The sequence below is a fragment of the Emydura macquarii genome, unplaced genomic scaffold, assembly GCF_026122565.2.
Source record: "Emydura macquarii macquarii isolate MOO-44397 ecotype Brisbane River unplaced genomic scaffold, CSIRO-AGI_Emac_v2 contig_1254, whole genome shotgun sequence".
NCBI classification, from domain to species: Eukaryota; Metazoa; Chordata; order Testudines; family Chelidae; genus Emydura; species Emydura macquarii.
The window spans coordinates 6,598,983-6,615,047 of record NW_027131391.1 but is presented as its reverse complement, the minus strand read 5'-3'; the positions used below and the strand labels follow the sequence as shown (position 1 = coordinate 6,615,047).

Sequence of the window (16,065 nt, the reverse complement as noted above, 5' to 3'; positions counted from 1 at the left end):
AAGCAACTAAAAAATCCCACCTGGAAGTCTAACATGTTGCCTGACATTTATTTATGATAGACTCAGTTTTGCATGCCAGTTTTCTGTATATAAAAACTACAGCCGACTTGGAGAGGTTGTTTGTCTGGTTGAAGTGAAGACATCCTAGACAGTTGAGGTCCAAGGGGAAACGTTTGCAATGTTGGGCAGAGAGATGGGAGGGAAAAGGATGGGACCAATTTATTTCTTGCTCTTCTTGCCTTTTCCCTTCTTCTTTCTCTTTGACTTTAACAGTGACCTGACCAAGTAGCCCTTCCAGAAGGCCTGGATGTGGGTGGCAGCACGGACCATGATAGCCAGTTCCCTCTCAGCTCTTTCCTTCTTCTCTTGGGATAGCTTCCTCTCCTCCTTGATCTGGGAATACTCTTGTTCAAGCACAGCATACTTCTCCTTCAGCTCAGCTAGCTGAGCTTTCTCTTCAGTGTAGACAGCATCCACCTCCTCATACTCAGTCTGGTAGAACAGCAAACACCAGAGTTACCAATGACATTCATAACATCACCCTACATTACCATAGGTAGCCTCTTTCCAGAAGGATCCCAAAGAGCTTTACGGACTGTATACCTATAGGGATCATTAAATCCATCACAAATGCATGCAGGGCCACTGGCAGCCCTTATTTTTTTTCATCTCTTGTGATGGAAATTTCAAAGGTAACTAAAAGGAGGTGCCCAACTTCCAGTGAATTTCAGTGGCAGCTGGGTGCCCAATTCCTTTAGGCTTCTTTAAAAATTGCAGCCATGGTTTCAACTGTTACCATCCATGGCCTTGCAGGCCAGACAACAATACTCTCAACTTATTAAGCAACTTTTGATCTATGGTATAAACACAATCAGTTGGATGATGGTGGTTTATTGTCATTATATCCCAACTGTGGGGATGAAAATAAGTGGAATGGAGATAACATGCTCGCAAGATAGGATGAGGGGAACCAGCAACATGTGTGTCAGCCCTGTTGATCTCAATTTATCAAATTCTGCCTCTGCACTCATGATGATGTCTTCATGGGCAGCCAGGAACCAGCAGGGCTTAGTGCCACAAGCCATCATGTATTGAACTTATTTCTGCTTCCTACTATGTTATTACGTGGTTGACAAAGCAGAGACCTACTATTAAGGCCAATCAGTAACAATCTTCCAAGTTCCCCTCCTTAGCCCTTTGCTTTGCTGTTAACCAAGCAGCCTATGTTGATCTGGATAATGAAGCAAACATCCACTAAGATTCCAGGAACATCTGAGGAATTAGTGGATTCTAGATGGAAGCGTTAGGAGATGTGGACATGATTCTAAGACTGTTAATTAATGTGGAAGACTAGACAATGATACATTTGCTGTCACTCTCCGAACTCTGAACTATTTGTCTAACGCGTTAGTACTGATATGGAAACAGCATTTGATTTGTACACTAGGTGGAGCCAGTAGGACTGAGGAAACAAACACGACAACCCCATCCAATACAGTGAGGAAACAGTCATCCAGTGCTAGAATACTATAGGATTTTGCAGCTGACGTTGCCCTTCTCAATAAAGCCTAAATAGCAGAGAGCAGCTGAACACAAAAACAGGGCAGAAAAATGGTTACTTGCCTAATAATAACTGTGGTTCTTCTTTGAGGTGGCTTGTTTGTGTAGATCACATGCACCTCTTGCATGGGATCCACATGGACAAGCCCTCTCGAAGAAGAACCGTCTTGACCACTGAGGATACCTGTTTTTCTTCCATGTCAGCATCATATTTCTGGATCCAGTTCTCAATTTCCATCTCCACTTTGTACTTCTTCTAAAATAAATGACACAGGAAAAAGAAAGATTTACAGGCAGCTGAATATAGAAATATACTATGCAGTATGCTGGCATGAAAGGAGCTGTAGATTTGAATAACAGCAAGCTTGAGTGTGATGACTGCTTCTTTTGGAAAAGTACTTTAGTCCAAGATGTCTTTTTCTCCGAATTTGGGTCTCTTATGGACAGCAGACATCATTCACCTACAGAATATGGGGTATGCTTTGTCTACAGCAAGTGGCTGGAATCCAGTTACAGCACAGAGACACTATACTGATTATAATGATGGGGGCAGTTAAAATACAGAAATATATTGGATAGTTGGAAAATGCGCTAAAAATGACTTGACCCAACTGCGTGATGGAATCCTAGAGATCTATTGAAGCCCAGTTTCCCTCAAGCTGGTGGTACCTGCACTCTATAGAACCACTCAGATTTTAATGCCAGAAGATCATCTAGTTTGATCTCCCATATATTAGAGAATTTCACCCAGTTAAGCTTTCCCATTCACAGTTAAGAGACCCAGTTCCCTATTTGACCACGTTTTCTGCATGAATGGTATAAGAGCTAGGTTTTTGAATGACAGGCCCCAATGACGGCCTACTCATCAGTCATAGTCCAATCCTTTATGTGAGGTGGATTGGACTGTGACTGTTCCCAGTTCTTCACACAAGAATTCCTCAATCCAATGAAAACATTGGGTCATAGGAGAATAGAGGAATGGAAAGGAGATGTCAGGGGTGAGTATGTGCATGCTTTCTTCCTCCCCCTTCTCCCTCAGGATGTAGAATAGATTAAGCTAAACAGCTTTCAACAGAACGCAGAGAAATGACATGCAGCTTGAATCTGAGCTGGATGACAAAGCAGGCCTAATAATAGATAGGGCTGCTTGGATTTCATACTGCTTTGTAAACTTCCATTTGACACTTTGGCAGTGACCCTATACTATAAGGCCTTATTCTACCTTTGACTGTACAGTGTTTTGAAAGAGCCAGAGAACATATATAATGTAAACCTCCTTTAAATAGATGTGTTCTGCCAGCGAATTGGTCTCTGCCCATTTGGAGTAAGCTTTGATTAAAAAAGAAAAGGTAGGGTTTTTTTTTTTAAACACTATAGATTTTTCCTGCACAATTCTGCCACTCTCCAGCAGGAACAATACTGCTAGGGTCATATTGTGAGGCCTTGGAGATGTTGGTGATCGGGAGGGCCAGTCAGAATTGTTTGTGCAGCACTAGCTAAGTGGAAGGTGAGGAAACTGTCTGGCTGAGGTTGTTTCCTCTGATGATCTAAGATTTCTTCCCTTGTTTCTCAAAATAAGCTTGTCTCCCTTGCAGTTTGCTGTAGCCATTCTTGAGCTCTGAATTCTGAGTGGTTCTCTGACCCTTTAGAGCACAGTATAACCTGTGCTATATATTGAAAGTGTTTTCAAGGGCAGGGTGGCACCCAGTATGTGCATGTCCTATGGGAGTTTGAGGTAACTACAAATCTGACCCTATGCTGATGATTGCTGTGATGTTGCTTTCCAGTGAAATCAGTGGAATGTTAGATCGCACCGCAGGTGCATTCTGCCAGGAATATCTGTTAGTGGTTAAGCTTAGCAGACAATATGAAGAATTCACTGATCTTTAACAGGTCTCCTTGCTTCTCTACAACTCCCCTCCCTTGGTACCTTTCTGAGAGCCAGCTCTGATTCTCGATTCTCCATGACGAGAACACTGAGCTGTGCTCTTAGCTGATGTATATCCTGTTGTATCTTGGCACACTTTGCCTGGGAAACTCGCAGCTCTCCTTTTTGCAGTTTCTCTGCTTCCTGCTTGGTGCGTTGGATGTGGCTTTCGGAGAACTTCTCCAGATGGAGTAAGTGGCTTTTGAGATCCCTGATTGCAGCATTCTTTTTCGAAATCTAAACCGAGAAAAAAAGAGGCACCATAAGAAACTGCACGGTAGGTCAAGGGTTTTCCAGATCAAACCTACAGAAGAATTAAGACTTAGTTACAAAGACACCAGTGTCCTAAGATAAGTAACTACATTCCAATGACAGTGAGTGCACTGCATTTGCATAGAACTCTGAAATAACTATTAGTGAAACTCTCAATGACTTCAAAGAGAGCAGAGTTAGGCCAACACTGAGGCTTGGTCTAAACAAGAATTTACTTCATATAATCCACACTGGAATAATCCACACTCCTGAGCGACATAAATTACATTGACCTAAGCATAAGTGTGGATGAGCTATGTCGGCAGGAGAGCTTCTCCCGTCGTCATAGCCATCCCCTCTCAAGAGCTGGATTTATTATGCCGTTGGGAGACCTCTGTCCCATCGGCATAGAGCGTCTTCACCAGACGCACTGCAGCTATGCTTCTGCAGAGCTTCTAGGGTTGACAAGCCCTGACTGTTTTGGAAACCCCACCCTCATTGACTCTTTTGTAGGTATTTTAGCAGAGAGGCCAGGTAGTGAATGGACAGCATGGAAGTACACTGGCTGTGGAGCGCAGGAAAGCTGGCATAGCTGCTATCTGTACTGGACCTGATTTAAAGCCCATTGAAGTCAATGGAAAGATTCCTACTAAATTCAATGAGTTTTGCATCAGGCTTATTGTGCCTTTTCTGTGGCCAGACCAGAACCAGTACTATTGACTGCCTAAAACAGACAAAAACAATGTCCAGCCAAGTGAAATATATTGACTTGCTAGCTACTGAACAAACTGCTAAACTGCCCTTAAAAATCATAAGTGCATTGAATGCCCAGCATAACTGAACTGATCATGAAAATTAGAACTCGCCTGCTGCTGCCTCAGTTCCTCTGTAGATACCCCCCAAGTGCAAAAGACATGGATGATTAACTTGCCTGACCTACTAACTTGCTAAGTACACTTTTTTCCCAGTTGATCAATTAGACCATTGCAAGTGGGTCAAAACATGCTAGAACCACGATTGAAAGCCTCAATCTAAATATGCAATGATTCATTTTAATTGTAGTTAGAATGTAATGACTATTTCTCATTCAGAATATGTTTTAAGAAATATTTCAGTGACTTCTTTTTTATGAGAGGCAACAAACAGATTATATTTTAGTTTATTGGCCTTTCCTTCAATGATCTTCCCCTCTAGCCTGAAATGTTTAGTCTTACTACCACTGTACCTCAGCGTCTTGACTCCGGATTTCCGCTGCAAGTTCTGCCTCTAAAGCCGCGATTGTTTCAGTGTTTTTCTTATCCCGGAGGGAGATTTCTTCCATGAATTGAATCTTCTCTTTTTCTTCTAAGGGACTGGTCAGAAGTTTCTCAAACAAGAATTCCCGGAACTCTGAAAGGCCTTTGATAAACATTTCAGATGATAAATCCCTAGCATAGGCCTCATCTCTCACAGCTTGAGAAGCTAGAGGGTCAGCTTGAAAGAGTCTCAGAATATTTCGGATAGAGCTTTTTACAGCTTGCTGATGCAACTGAAGACGGCGGATTTGTTCCTCAGTTCCTACCAGGTCCCCTCTTCCATCTTTCTGCTTCAGGGGACCTTCTCCTTCAAGCTGGGTGAGTAGAGCTTCCATGTTGTTTGAAAGCCGCTCGTGCTCTTTAAAGGCAACCATGAGTTCAGAGCCCAGTATGGTGCTTAAGCCATCCAGAAATTCAACAATATGAGAGACCAGACTGATTAGTTCTATCTTAGTGATAGTCTCATCCAAAACAGATATGATTCTCTTTGTCTCAACAGTGGTAAGTTTTGACCGACTTGGATCGAAGATCTTTAGGGGGCTTGCTTTGATCAGTGACTTTTTCAGAGTCTGACTGTGTCCCACTGAGGACTTGCCGTTTGGATCAGTAGCCTCATATGGCAACTGGAGTATGTTAGCCACCTCTGTTGCCATGTTCTCAGCCAAATACTTACAAGTTGAATGTTCTCAGGTCAAAGGGAGCAAAAATCCTCTATGTAGGTAGCGGCATAGAGGACATCTCAATCAAAAAACATCTAGATCTCCCTGTTGCTTCAACTGCATACTCTTTTTTCTCAAAAGGTTGCTTAAAAAAAAGTTTGATTTCAGCATTAGAGACACAATATAATTTGGTAAAAATTAAGTGTAAAATTATACTGGGGCTATCTCCAGGTTTAAAAGCACATTCAGGATATTCTTACACCTATGACAACCCATCTCTGTGTCGGAGGTGAAACTATATGTTTAGGCACTGAGACAGAGTGATGAGCTGTTTGTTCCCCATGGTGAAAGGTGGAGGGAAAGCTCCCAGTCCTTCTGAGAAGAGACTGGGATGTTGGGGATCGCTGGTTTCTAGGAAAGGGGGAGGCTTTTCAGTCTCTTAGGACTTGTTTAAGAGGCTCCGCGGTTGCTCTGAAGGTGGCTTGAATAGGAGCTGGTCTTTCTGAGCAGGTGGCCAAGTTGGTGTGTGTGTCTGAAATGGGGGGAGGTTGAGAGGGGGTGTCCAGGTATCTCCTAGGGCTGGTCTTTCTGGAGGGTGGAGTCAGATTGTGGCGAGGCTGGGGAGGTGAAAGGGCTTCCTGGTCTTCCTGAGGGTTCCCGCTCTCTCTTGGCAGGGATGGGGGGGATTGGGAGTGGGATGGGGGGGTCTCTCTCTTGGCAGGGATGGGGGGACGCTCCTGTGTCTATTGGGAGTGGGATGGGGGGGTCTCCCCGCTCTCTCTTGGCAGGGATGGGGGGGATGCTCCCGAATCTATTGGGAGTGGGATTGGGGGGGGTCTCCCCGCTCTCTCTTGGCAGGGATGGGGGGACGCTCCCTGGTCTCTGGTGGGTCGGCTCGGGGGGTCCCTGACTCGTCACCTGCTCACACCAAAGCCGCCGCCTCCCTCCTTCCTGTCCGTCTCCGGCGTGCCTCTGTTGCTAGGTAACCCCATCACTAACCTTTAACCCCAAACACAGGAGGCGGGGACAGATCCTGCCTGATTCCGCCCCCTGCCTGCGGCGGCCAATCGCTGTCCTTGCCTGGTCCGTTTATCCCCTTCCTTCCTTCCCCAGAGGAAGGCGGGGTTTTAGTGTGTCAGCGGGCCTTCTGACCAATCAGAAACGCTACCGCTCATGCCTCCTTTGATGGGCTAGCCCTCCATCCAATGGGAGGACAAAGGGAGAGAGAGCCGGATTCCCTTGTCATGCGCCGCGGCATTTGAAGGGCGGGGCGGAGATGGTAGCGCGCGGCGATTGGGGCGTCGCTGGGACGGGGGACGGTCTCCGGAGGCAGCCTGGAGGGAGGTAGCCAATGGGCGAGGCCTGGCTCGCAGCGGGGGGCGGGGCGGTAGTGCGGGTGCGGGGAGTTGTTGTCGGTTGTCGCAGCGGTTGTTGTCGGTTCCGCGCGCAGCTCTCCGCGGGCAGCGGCGGGTGACTTTGGGGAACTGTGCCAGGCTGGCCGGGGACACGGGGCGGGGGGGTCGTTGCGCGAGGGTCCCAGCTGAGGAGGGGGTGGCGCCGTGTAGGGCGCGGGAGTTGCTGGGCCACGCGTGGGGCGGCCGGGCTGTTGGCATCTAGCTGCTGCTAGTCAAGGTGCAAAGCCCCTGCCCCCCTCCCCCCCTCCCCCACACCCACACACACGCGTGTCCGCGGCGCTCAGCATGGCTGCGGAGAGCTGAGGCTGCTGGGTCGGTTATTCCTGTTTGGATGAGGTGATCCAGCATCTCCTCCCCGCCAGACCCGCCTTTCCCTGTGGCTTGCCCCAGCCATCGCCTGGGCCGCCGAGATAAACGCCACACAATCAGGGGTTGGTGGCCTCCTCGGTAAGACACTTTTAGGGCAACTTCTGGGCTCTTCTCAGGAATTTCCAAATCCTGTGCCGGTGTAGTGGAGTAAAAGTTCCGTTTCCATGATTGTGGTTTCATGTGCGTGCACCCTAATGGGATTCCAGTTTTCCCATCTCCCCACTGGAGGCAGGTGATTTGAAATGGAAGAACCAGATAGTTGTGGATTTGAGGCCCTGTATGACAGTAACGCTTAGTATGATGTTAACTATATATATGCAGCTCCTATCTGCTCTTTATTGTTAATTAACGTGGAGGAATTTACCTGGAATTATTTTTTTTCTGTTCTAAATTAAATCATGAGTAGTGCAGCTAAGATCCTAAGTACTATGCTTGAGGAAAAATAGCTCAAGTTAGATACAGGGTTTTGGTTTTTTTAATAGCGAGTGGCTGGATATAAACTAATGCTACTAGTGAATTTGCTGTTCTGCACCACTCTTTGCAGACATCTTGGTAGATTCTTTTTTGTATTGAGATCCCTAGGAATGGGTACATCTTCCTATATATTTTTAAGTCAAGAAGATGCGCCGGATGGAGGACTTTCTGAGGAATATTTTTGACAAAGTGTTTTTGAAAGGCGGATTGCAGAAGACATTATTTAAAGTTCTTGGAATTGGAGCCGGAAAGGAGATATAATGGCTGTGAGCATGGATGATGATGTCCCCCTCATTCTCACTTTGGATGAGAGTGGAAGCAACACCTTGGCACCCAATGAGGAGCTGGATCGGGAGGACCTGCCCAATGAAAGTAAGACACTTTATGGTTTTTGGAGAGCATGGTTTATTTTCTGTCAGCTGCAGTAATTGTGGTTTTGGGTTTTTTTCTATCCATAACAGTTGCTCTGTATTCTTCCTGCTAGAGTCCTGAATTCTTACAAAAAATCTAATCACTTACGGTACAAGAAGTAGCCTCTAAAAACCTGTTAGGAAATTGTTGTTCACTCAAAACTCATAACTTTAGTGAATGTTTTGGGTGGTGAAGGAGTAGATGATTCAGTCCTATATATGTATCTGTGTGTCATGAACCCTTTGATACTTGCAGCTAATAAATTGGGACCACCTTGCCCCTAAACTGAACTTCCTGTCTCTGCATCTCTGCTCCAGAGCCACTCCTTCTCTTGGCACTCACATGATGTGCTATGCCATTGGACCAGGCTGACACACATTGCTGTCATGTCATTGCCCAGGAATGTAAGGTGTGTGTCTACAATAAGGAACCTAAATAAAGGGTTTAGGAAACATTTTATCTTTAAACATCTAATACAGGTTTGAATAAAAATTAGCTCACTTCCAATTAGCCACAGTTATTTGGTGGCTTAGAATTGGCTTATGACAGAAAGGAACAAAAAACCAACAACTCACAAAGTCATCACTGTATAGTTTGTTTCCAGCTATCTTTAAGCTCTCTTCCATCTTGAGGTGGCATCTCCTGTTCCTACATGCTTAATCACGACTAAATTTTATCTAAAATTCCCTAAGCTAGCCTCACCAAATTTCTCAGTCATTTCCCTTAAACAAAGAAATGTCTTTTGACTTCCACATGGGTCCAGGAGGCTGGACAAGTCTTGAGATGCCTCCACAACTTCTTATTGCAGTTCAAATAAATATATTATTCAGACCAAATAATTGTACTCATAGCTGTATTCTAAGCTGTAACATTTTTTGGTCACTGGCTTGCAATCACATCTGTTCCCTTAATTTCCTCTTCCTTTACTCTCCTGAACTAGCATACTCAGTTTCTGAATGTGTTTTGAGTTTCTCCTTTGGCTAGGCTGACTGAGTTGTCTTTCTGTAAATCTTGCTTCATTCCTGCTCTGCACAAGTCTGTTGGTCTTAACTTAAATTTAGTTTTTTGTTTCTTTTTGGGGATTTTTTGGAGGGGGGGTTGTTAGTTTTGGTTTTTTTAAATAGAGGGGATAATGCTGTCCTTCCTGTGATTAATTTCTTTCCCCCCCCTCTTTTGTTGTTTCATCTAACAGAAGAAAGTATATATCTGTGCATCCTGGTGTTAGTTTAAAACCAATAAAACTGGAACAAAACAAAAATTTGACAATAAGCATTTTTTGTTAAAGAAGAACTGAAAATACCCCACATTTAATTTAATTTAATTTAATTTTTTTAATGTAGAAAACTGTGAGGATGAGCTCTATGGAGCCTACAGGTCCCTCATGCTTCCTGAGAGCTCATATCCTGGTGTTTTAGATTAGACCATTTTTTTATATTAAAGAAAAGCTATTTTAAATTGATTTTAAAAAAATAGATAAAACTGACCCATAATTTGCTTTAAAAATAAACATTAATGCTCCATTATTGTGATCAGTAGTATGTGCATGAACTTCTGTACCAATGCAGAGCCCCATGAAGTCAGTTAGATTCTGCACAGCTTGATTACTGAGTCTGTGCACAATCATTTGTAGGATTGGGATCTAAGACAGGAAACCTATAAAGGGCTTGAAAAGTCTGTTCAACCCTGGCAAGTGGGAAACTTAACCTGACGCGTGAAGGGATTACTCCATCACTTTCTGCAGAAATTAAATTTTCACTAAAAATATTCTAGCTCCTATGACTGCAAAGAAAAATGTGATATAGATTTTGTTTTGTGAGAGTCTACAGACAACTCTAGTGGCTGCCTCTACTGCTGCTCAGCTTTTTCTAGTGAGCAGGGGAGTGAAATTAATAACACTTGTTAGTTTCAGAGCTGTTCTTCAGAACTCTGTTGATAACTGTAAAAATGACCAGAGATGTCTGTTTCACTTTGTGGCTGCTTGGGGGAAGCTGTGAGTAGAAGCAATCACTATTCACTGGAGAGGATGAAAAAGAGAAACAGAAGACCTCTTTCCTTCCTTGTTTTCTGCTCCCTGTTTTCTTTTCAATTTCCTGCCATCTCCATGACTGAACTGAGTCCTAGCAATGTTAGCAAAACCAACAGAATTCTGAGGGATTACATGATAAGGTCTGCCTGCCATTGAATCTGATCACAGATTTCTAAGGGCCTGTCTGCAGTGTAAATACAATAACCAGATTGTGGGGGGCTCAATTTCTTTATAGTTTGTCCTCCGAAACCATGGTTCTCAACCTTTTCCAAACTGGGACTGCCTCTTAAAATGTAGCCAGTAGCCCCCTTCTCTTTAACATATGGGTAGAGCATGGTGTTTGTGACCTCCTGACACCCACAGCCTGTAGGTTAAGAATCTTTGAGTTACAGCACAGTTCCATTTTGCTGAGTAGATGGGATATCTCCAAGGTTTAACTCATATTCAGGTTATAGTGCTGATCTGTTCCAAAGTTGTAACGTTGTTCAAGTACATGGGTGCAGTGCAGTTAGGTCCCATCTACTTTACATCACAGAACCATGATTTATGTGTTTTGTGCCCTTGTTTAACTGTTGACTATGGGACATGGTTTAACTCTGTTACAACTGGGCCTTCAAACATGTGGGAAATATTTTTGGCAGTGTTGATAGTCTGTAAAATCTAGACTGCAATATTTGTAAGCAGCTACATGCCAATTTTCTGAAAAACATGATACAAAATAAAAATTGTAACTTAAATGCAGGGGTATGTTTCTTAAAATTGTTGCAGAAGGAGTGGGCAGGAGGGACCTTTTGTTGGATTAAGTTAAGATACATTATTGGAATTGAAAGAAAATTAAATCAAAATGAAAAGATTGAAGCTGGATTTCCTTTTAAAATAAGAATTTAAAGACAAATTGTCCCCTGCTCTATTTAGTTCTTTAATCACTGAATAGAGGAAAACATTGCAGTGAGAAGGTGTACATAAAAGGTTTATAATGACTCAGATTAAGGAAGGCAGGGTTTTATATTGTGCTGAAATATCATGTCTTCCAGGGTGCTGTCACTTTTCCACCTCACCAGATTGTCAGAATTCTGCAAAGCCGACTAGAATTCTGATCTTAATGGATGCAGTCGTGTGATTTTTTTCCCCCACAGTGCCGGCAGCAGTCTGAACACAAAGGATTGTGAGGCTTGATAGTAAATTCTTCTTCAAACCTGCATCAGCTGAAGGAGACAGAGAGGGAGAGAAGTGCTGTCATGTTGCTTAAAGAAATTGTTACCCTTCCCTAGTGCATCTTATTTGAGGATCTCAGATTGCTGAATAACATTAATTAAGCTTCACAACTCCCTTATGAGATAAAGGAGTAGTATTACCCTCATTTTATTGATGGGAAAATTAAGACAGGGATTGAGTGACCTTCCCCAAAGTCTCACAGACACTAACAGTGATGGGAAAAAATAGCCCAGGAGTCCTGACTTCTAGTTCTTTGCTTTAAGCACTAGGCTGGCCTAGTGGAAAGAACACTGAAATGGGACTCAGAAGATCTGGGGTTTATTCCTGCCTCGCCTGCTGGGTGAAATTGGACAAGTCACTTCACTGCTCTGTGCCTCAGTTTCCCCATGTGTAAGATGGAGATGATGATACTGCTCTCCTTTGCAAAGTATTTTGAGATCTACTGATACTATATAAGAGCTAGATATCTTGGTTTTTAAAATGTTCTTCCATCCTATTTCAAAGTGTGAGGGATATCTTCTTTTTTTTTTTAATACAGAAGCCACATGTAAAGCCTTGCAAGTATTGAACAGCATCTCTATTGAGCTGCTGGGAATTATAGACAATAAATTATATACACATATGATGATTTACCCCCATGTTAGTTCAGGTACAAAATGTACCTTTGCCTTCTGTGAGGCATCCTGTTGCATCAACTAGCAATTCAGGTCCAGTGCATTCAGAACAGGACATATACTACAAATGTTAGACAGGGAACAATGTTTTACTATGTTCCCACAATACTTCCATACTAGTCGATTTATAGCAAATGGAAAAAATCATTTTTATACTCTGGTTTGAACAAGAAAACAACTGTTTGCTATTGAGGCAAAATGAAGTCTAGTAGAAGTGTCAGCTACCACTATAGGTTTTGAATAAAACTTCCTGTTTTCAGTCAATTGTAATTTTGCAAAAACATTCTCTCTTTTGCTGAGCCTTTCCAAACTTGGTCTTTTCTTAAAGGTGAATCAAAAGTAACTTTTAAAAACCCTGATCTGTTCTGTTCATTTGTAATGGGTGGAAAATAGAAAATTATCACCCAAACTCACTTCTAAGTATTGCTGAGCCACCATGCAATTTATAGCATAAGACTGCAAAGGAGGAAGCTACAGACACTTCGCAGCAAAATGCACGATGGTGCATAACCCTCCTGCATCAAGATTATGAATCCAAAGTTCCTCAATTTTAGGATGCTCTGATACAGTAATTACGTTGAGTGTTCGTCACAGGCCTCAAAGTATTGGAGAAGGTGAGACACTTCCATAAAAATATGGGAATAAAGGAATTCTTTTATCAAGTACTGTCTGGTCTTGATATCTGAGAAATCCCATTGAGAAACTAGGAGAATGTAACGAGGCTTTCAGCAAAGTTGTCAGTTGTGCAGTTGGCTGATGAAAATTGTTCTGAGTTATTTGAACAGAGTGAGTATAATTACGGAGTAAAGGCACATCACGTACAATAGACCAGTTCACATTGGGACAGAATTTAGCTGAGGAACGGTTGACATTGTTCTGCTGAAATACACAAGCATTCAGGGATGTGAATATCCACTTGCTGACTGCTATAATTAGCATAAAGCTTGAAGAAACACAAATTGTGCCAGCAGTAGAAGAAAAAGGGTTCTCCCCTCATACTCAACTGGGATACAATATCTGGACAGTTAGCTTCTCTTTTGAAAATATTCCTATTCTCATTTAATAATGTAACTTTTATAGTGCAACCAGTGGATGAGAGTTCTCCAAATGTGAAATAGCACCACATCCCCTGATGTTCCTAGAGTGAGCAAGTAGGGAACAGCTTGTTGGCTCTTTTGGAAATACTGTTAGGAATAAAATAAATGTTAGTTTGTGGAAGACTTGGTAAACCTACCAGGAAACGAAGATATTGATCCTCCAAATGGCAGTGAGAGATTTAGAAGGTGACCTTTGAGACTCAGCACACAGATTATGCAGAGCTAATGATTGTGACTAAAGTGAGGGGCAGACAAGGTGCTTGCATTTGACCTGGTATTTCATTGGATCTTTGACAGCAGAGCCTAAAAAATCCTCCTGGATTGTCTGGTCAGCTTTCTACATACCATGCAGTATATTTTCCTACAACATGCCTTCTCGTACCACTGATTTCTTTTTAAATAGCTCCAGTAGTGGTGCTTCAGCTACTTCATTTGGAGATAAATTATGGTCAGAGCACAGGCCGGGGAGCCAGAAATCTAGGAGTGCCAACCCCAGTTCTGCCATAGATTCCTTCTTTGACCTAGGGTAAGTCACTTAACATCTGTGTGCTTCAGTTTTCTCATCTGTAAAATGTGTATTATACCTACCTTGCACTGGGACTGGGAGGGGTAATTAGTGTTTTATGAAGGGTGGGTTTTTTTGTTTTTTTTTGGTAGTACTGCAGTATTGTTGTTCTAACTATTGTATTTATTTAAGAGTGAGATTTTTCAGAAGTACATATGGCAGTTTGGTGCTTAATTTCCATTGACTTTCAATGAGAGACACCAAACCGGTGAAAATATCCTCCCAAACTCACAGCTGTACAGTCTGAACGTCTCTTGGGGCTTCTGTAATATGCTTGTAGCCTAGATAACTTATAATGGAACTCTTTTATAGAAGAGCAAGTTGCCCCTGGAAACCTGGAGGAAATCTGTCTCCAGTATGGCTCTAAGAGAGTGTTTCTCAAACTGGGGATTGCAGGATAGGTTTAGGAGAGTCAGAAGCAGGACAATGGCCCTGGGCCCCATGCCCCAGGGGGGCCCATAAAGCTAATTTACATATTTTAGCCCTGGCTGGCAGGGCAGAAGCCAAAGGCCAAGCATAAGGTAGGTTGGGGGGAGGGGGATCACAATTTTTTTCAAGTAGAGGAGTTGCCAGCACAAAAAGGCTGAGAAACACTGCTCTAGGAGATGGAAATTACAACAAAAGAAATTAGCACAAACGTCGGAGCACTAGAGTTTTTTTTTTTTCCAGCACTGTTCCTCTCTCCCAGTGATTATGGGTACGATGTGCCTTATAAACTTAGATGAAGGCTGGAAAGGTTGGTTTCCAACTTGCATTCCATTCAGGAGCTGCTGTGTGTCCTCTGATACTGGAAAATGCACAGTTGTGTGCTGTACTCCTAACACATCATCCCCTTGTGTTTCTGCCTTAGTGAGACAGCAATGCTTTGTGTATGATTTGGTAATTATGCATACTTGCTATAGAAAGAGAGAGTAATGTTTATCTTTTAAATATATAAGCCCCCTCTTGAATTTACTATGGTGTCCACACATTACAAAGGCATCTGTGGCAAAAGAATTGTAATGTATGACCACAGGGCATGGTAACTATAGAAGAGTAACTCTGAACTAAACTAAGTACTGTGAAAGATTGTCTTGCAGTTAGCATGAACCCATTGTTTCTGCCTTGTTTTTTCAATCATGGAGGGCTTGATCTATATTAATGCAGATATTGTATTTTTCACAGTAGGGCACTTCTTTGAAGAAGAACAGCTGTACTGTTGAATGTAATATAGTAAGTTTCATAAGTGACTTTGCCTTGTTTCCCCCTCCCACATCATTTTGACTGGTCAAAAAAACCCCACACAAACCCCACTCTACTTGTTCTGCACAGATGTAGGATGCATAAGATAAATTCATGGTAGGTTATAAAGAGTTCTGTTATTCTAAAGTAAACCCTTTCTCTTCACCATGCCCCCCAGAATTATAAACACACATTCAGTTTTATACACAAACAACATAAGTTATTAAGGGTACGACAAATGGGGAGTGAAGAATCTGGAAGCCACTCATCTTCCCTTTTGTTTAGAAGCAGACAATAACCTTGATGCTTTGTGAAAGCCATCTGCATCTTTCTTCAGCACATCTTCACTCTGCATGACAAGAGAAGAGAAAAACAGGCTAAGTGTTTCCTTCCCAAGCTGATGGCTTGTGTTGAGGGATGCGTAGAGAAGTACACGTGTGGTAGCATTAGAGGGTCCCAGTATTTGAACAGGTGGTCTGGGAACTATAAAAGGTTTTAAAGAGCTAGAAAACATTCAGACTGTGATTCTGAAATGCTAACAGGAAACCCAACAACAGTTGGAAACAAATAGTTATTAGCTTTTCATGGCTTCCCAGGGAACACATCAGGGTTTTTTTTTGTTTTTCCTCATTTTTATGGTTCCTGTGGATTTTTAGGGCATTGTAGAAGCAGGATGTTTGGTATGGCCAAGTTTGCTTGCTGGCAGATGAAAATGAACAAAAGCTGAGCATGCTGAGTTAACTCCTCATAACCAATATGATGCTCATTGGAACTTCCTTTGCCCTTGGTGTCTTCACCGAGGGATCCTGCCTGCTGCCATCAGCTTCCCTGCATTGAAATCCCATTTTATCCATCCGAATGCTTTAAGAAGCACTGTATAAACTAAACAGCAGCATCTGTGCAGT

At 42.8% G+C, this 16,065-nt stretch overlaps 2 protein-coding genes across 2 annotated transcripts in view; one reads left to right on the top strand and one right to left on the bottom strand.

The window, feature by feature from the left end:
* Positions 1–39: 39 nt before the first annotated feature.
* Positions 40–5,738, bottom strand: IQCD (IQ motif containing D). The gene is made up of 4 exons (XM_067550294.1): positions 4,965–5,738; positions 3,491–3,724; positions 1,745–1,816; positions 40–492 (listed from the first exon to the last, which is right to left on the bottom strand). The coding sequence occupies exons 1-4, from the start codon at positions 5,685–5,687 to the stop codon at positions 220–222; spliced, it is 1,302 nt and encodes a 433-aa protein (XP_067406395.1). The 5' UTR covers positions 5,688–5,738; the 3' UTR covers positions 40–219.
* Positions 5,739–7,370: 1,632 nt separating this feature from the next.
* Positions 7,371–16,065, top strand: part of TPCN1 (two pore segment channel 1) — a 54,936-nt gene continuing 46,241 nt past the window's right edge. The window contains exon 1 of the mRNA XM_067550170.1: positions 7,371–8,323. Coding sequence (XP_067406271.1) covers positions 8,212–8,323 — 112 coding nt within the window. The 5' untranslated portion in view covers positions 7,371–8,211. The remainder of the gene's footprint in view (positions 8,324–16,065) is intronic.